The 5,069-nt window shown below is 34.8% G+C and overlaps 1 protein-coding gene across 5 annotated transcripts in view; it reads right to left on the bottom strand.

Moving 5' to 3' along the window:
• Window positions 1-1,799, bottom strand: part of ldb2a (LIM domain binding 2a) — a gene marked incomplete at its 5' end in the record, with an annotated part of 42,737 nt that extends 40,938 nt beyond the window's left edge. For all 5 annotated transcript variants that reach the window (XM_014032311.1, XM_014032314.1, XM_014032313.1 and 2 more), the window contains 1 exon segment: window positions 1,697-1,799. In XM_014032311.1, the coding sequence (XP_013887765.1) occupies window positions 1,697-1,799 (103 nt within the window).
• Window positions 1,800-5,069: the final 3,270 nt, after the last annotated feature.

Here is a 5,069-nt window from a genome sequence, read left to right as displayed (position 1 = left end):
CTATTAAAAAAAATCATCAGCACCACGTAAGTGAAAAAACAGGAGTTTCACTCTAACATCCTCCTCGGACTCTCAAACTCCTGTCAGTTCATCACAGCTGAAGAGTGTCTGATTCAATTTAGTTTAGATTTTTCTCCTGTAGTTTTAAGATGGAATGCTATTACAAGACTGAATTTTCACTGAAGGTATTTGGAGCTCTTTTGGTGACCTTTGGTGGTATGTTTTCAATAGAAACAGTAGAAAAGTGATTAAAAAAAGAAAGGAAAATAAAAGTACTCTATTTAAAAATCTAATTCGATGTGCTCTGGCTACTAAAAAAGTGATTTTGAGAAAGTTTTCGTCATATTTCTGTTTGAATAATTCGGAAAAATGTTGAATTTAAAAAAAGAAATCAACAAAAGGTTGGCCCTTCATTACGCTTTTGACTTTTCTTCTTAGTTAAACAAAAAACAATAAATCACCTTACAGTTTAGATGGAAACTAAAAAACTGACAAAAATCATTTAAAACTTGTTTTTGTTTGTTTTAATCTTTTTAAAGAAAAATATCAGCACAAAAAAGCTCAAAGTGCTGCACAACGCGGTTTCTTTCGTCTGTTTTGTATTAATCTAAAATGATACGACAAAGTATTGCAGTTTTTTTCTTCCTCCAAGCTAAGCTAATATCCTCTCAGCTTCATATGAAACTCTCAGACATCTGAGTGATTTTATTCTTTTCATCTTGCCGTCCGTCAGAAGCTGAACATCTGTGTGTGTTTGTTAAATCATTTTAAAAGTCAAGTTGGAAGAGACATGGTGCATTTTACCAAAGAACAGAAACAAAGACAAAACGCACACTTTTTCRTCTTGCAACACGGTCATTAGTTCTAACTAACCTTTAAAGAAATCATGTTTTATTCATTAGCTTAGTGTAGAAGAAGAAACAAACCTGTACTTAGGAGGAATACTACTTTACAGTGGTAGAAAAAAACAACTCTGTTTTTAATTTGTAGTGGAAAAGTCCTGCGAGTTTAAAGGTAYTTGGAAAAATTCAAATAAAGAATAACTTTACTAGGAAAGTGGAAAAAACACTAAAAAATATTTCCTAAAAAAAGATCTGCAGTGATGAACACCACTGGACAAAGTCTTTAACTTTATGAAGACAGACGGCGCTCATGAGACCATGATCACACGGAAACATCGTTTTACAAACCATCCTTTGTTTTGTCATTTCTAAAAATATCCACTTTGCAGAAATGTTTTTATGATGTAGTAACTATGCCAGGCCTGTGGGTGGCGCTGTAGCGCTGCTGCAACAATATACCAGGAAACAAGACGTGCAGTGTTTCTGAACTGCAAACACAAGTTACAAACAGAGGATGACGAAACAAAAATTTTTTTTTTGTTGCAATACGCGGCATATAAAGAAAAAAAATTAAAACTATTACATCTCAAATTTTAATGCTCACAGCAGTGATTCGTTGATATGGATCCAAGACAAAAATCAATTTACGGAAAAAACAAAGCAGCAGAAAACTAAACCAAGTGAATGATGGTGGAAAAACTCTAATTTGTGAAAACTGGAATGTATCAAACRCAGAAAGCTTTTACATATAACACGAATCACATACGTCCTAATTTCCCAGACAAATGGGTTGTTTTAACTCTAGTCTGAGAAACACAGATAAATGACAATATTGCATCTTTTTTTTTTCTTACTATATCTCTTTGGTCCATCTTCGAGGCAGAAGGAGAGAGTAAGAGTAGCGTCCTCCTCAAAAAACTCGGTAGCGAAAGCGTCCCACCACAAACTGTCACTTTCCTGTCAGAGAAGAAGAGAAAACCAGTCAATATCAGGACACATTTTAAAGAATAAAAAAGGTAATCAACAATAAATGAACAGCATTAAATACGTGATGCATGTTATTAAAAATGTCTGATTCCTGCAGCTCTGGCAGAATCGTGGTGAATGTTTGCCTCGTTGCAGATTTGTTTTTCACCACGCTAAGCTAATATCCTCTCGGCTCCAGCTTCATATGAAACTCGGAGTGATTTTATTCTTTTCATTTCGCTGTCAGTCACACGGAGAACATCTGTWTGTATTTGTCAAATCATTTTTATGCAAGTTTCAGAAGACAGGGTTCTGTATTTTAGAGCAGTGGTTCCCAAACTTGGGGTAGGGACCCTTTTGTGGGTCACAAAAAATCAAGTGACGGTCCCCAGATGATTTCTAGACATGCAGCTAAATTATCAATGCAATATTTTCTCCATAATATTACAAAAAAGTAAATATAATCATAAATGAATAAAATAAATATTAGGTTTGCTTGGATTTTTATTATGCCCATGTTTAAAAGAGTTATTAGCAAAGTTTGCCAACATAAACAAGTAATATCTGCGGTCCTGAGTGCCTGCAACTGTTAGTTTGTGGGCTAGAAGCTAAAAGGTTCRGAAATCACTGCTTTAGAGTATAACATCAAAGGATTTTGCTTGATAATCTGAGATTATTTGATCATCTGTCATAGTTTTCAGCTTCAAACTAGTTTTGAAGACAATGTTTTTATTTATTAGCTTGGTGAACAGAAACACAACCTGCAGAGAGACTAGACTCTGCTGGAGAAAGTTGCAATTATTTTGTAGCATTGTTTCTTACATTCAACAAACTAAACAGATGCTTCAAATTAAAATGTCCACTTGTTAGAAGTACAAACTTGTTCCAGTTACAGCTAGTATTAAACAAAAACTCAAATTTAAAACATTTCTACCTTCTTCTTCTTTTTTTTTTACATATAAACACTGTTCTACATTTTACTTTTTATCTTAAGGGTCAGAAATAATCTATAAATGAAGTTTCTCTAGGCCCCAAATTGTAGAAACTGTCAGTCATATGAATGTATCTGCATTTTACATGCACTTTATGGTGCTCATTTGATGCAACTGGTAAAAAAAAAAATAATAATAATAATAATAATAATAATAATAATAAAATGTGTGGCCATGCATTACATCTCATGACCACTAGTTAACACATGACCATGAGATGAATAATGCGTGGCTATGAGAGATAAATTAAAGAAGTCATGTCTCTTTGTGAAAGATAGAGACATTGTTGGAGATTATTTTTGAATATGTTGTTTTTGTGTTTAACAGTTGCCACACTTGTTATTTTTATTTATTTATTTATTTTTTGTCGTGTATGTTTAAGCTTAACGGTTCATCTTTCATAGTATTTACGAGATGACAATGAATGCCCTAACCCCAAATTTACACTTGATGCGGTTTCGCGACTTGTCTGATCTGACCTCCTCAGCAAATACACAGCCATTATAATCAATGAGAGTATTTACACAGGCTCCGCACAGTAGCAATCCACCAAAATTAGATTCGATCCTATTTTTGCCGGACGCCCGAGCTGCGTCGGAGTCAATCTACAGAGATCCCATCAAACCAACAGGAAAAGAAACAAACACAACATCCATATTTTCAAAATAATTCACCAGAGGCAGAMTAATTTTGTCGAATTGCCAGCTATATTAACAAATATGTGCATATATTTCTACACAAATACTGTCAAAATGTATCGTTCTGTTTGGGAAGCAGATGGCAACTTGTAGCGTGCAGCTTATGATACACGGGGATTTTATTTTGAAATCAGAACTTTCAAACAGGAAACTGGAGTCTGTCTTCCACAGAATGAATTATTTAGCTCTGACTTCCACATTTATCACTGGATTTATCGTGCTAGCTTCCTGCACGCACTTCTCAGACCTCCTCTGTGCTTCACGTCTGAGCGGACCGGAGTGGACCGGAGTGGACAGAAGTGGACCGTTGGATGTATAAATTGGGGTGCAAACGAACGGCGACGAACTGAGCAGAGCGGAACCACATCTAGTGTAAACTATGGGTAAGTCTGTGTCGGGAAACAGATTTTTAATTGTGTTCCTGAACGCAGTAACTCCAGCTCCTCCTGTAGCAGAGCCTTGGTGTGAGAAATACACCAGTTTTAAGTGTTGAGCTTCAAATAAATAAATAAATAAATAATGAAAATAAAGCTTTTTGGACAAATACAGTTCCAGTAGTCACCTGAGTCCAACTGCAAGTGACTGAACAGTATATAATTCATTCCTATGTTAAATTAAAATTAAATGACTTCAAACTTATTAACAATCAACAGTCTCTGCATGGAAATGACTGCAATAAATATATTGTGGCCACAAGTTATTATCTTGTGGCCACAAGTTATCTTTTTTAATTATTATTATTATTTTTGTTGTTTTTTTATCCTATGTTACCAGATGGGTTTAATGTTTTAGTAAAAATGAAATCAAAAATTATGTTTCAGTGGTAAAATGACACTATGTAGTGAGAAAGCCCTTAAAAACCTGAAATTAAATCCTTAAAGCTCAGTTTAAAGACGGGTCTTGTACCGGTCAGAGCAGTTTTTGTCTGAAGCAGAAGCCTTACGACACCCGTTACTTCTCCCTTAAGCCTGGACTTTGGAAGAGCCTCGCCTGAGGTTCCTACACGTCTGAAACACCAGCTGATGCTCAGCAGTTTTATAATTCCCCCGTCTTACTAAAGCAACTGCAGCTGGGTTTTACTTAGACATAAGCTAGAACCCAACTGCTTTTTTTTATGGGCTTTATTCTTTTATGAATTTCTCTAATTTCCTGTACAACAAAGTAAATGTATCACTTGAGTTAAATCATTGAAGGTCACAGGTTAAATGTGAGCATTTTTAGTAAAATTAATAGATGTAGAGAAGTTGTAGAGGTAATAAAAGCCATGCACTACATAGAATAAATAACTGTTAGAATAATACTGTTACYTGAAATAGTGCTATTTTTATAGCTAGCAGTTAAGGCAGAATAAATAACCGTAGTAAATACTGTACTTTGACTTTCAGCTGCAGTGGAAGATGTAATAGTAAAAATCTGTRGTACTTTCTATAACWGTGRTTCCCAAACTTTTTATCTTCTGACCCACAAAATATYCATGGCAAAAACTTGTGACCCCAAATATTACTGGTCTGAGTACACAAACTTTGTTAATAACCCTAAAAACACAGGCTTTTTGACAATCTAAACAGCTT

This window comes from Austrofundulus limnaeus, unplaced genomic scaffold (genome assembly GCF_001266775.1).
Source record: "Austrofundulus limnaeus strain Quisiro unplaced genomic scaffold, Austrofundulus_limnaeus-1.0 Scaffold1416, whole genome shotgun sequence".
NCBI lineage: Eukaryota > Metazoa > Chordata > Actinopteri > Cyprinodontiformes > Rivulidae > Austrofundulus > Austrofundulus limnaeus.
The sequence above is the reverse complement of the archived record's forward strand: the minus strand, read 5'-3'. Positions and strand labels throughout refer to the sequence as shown.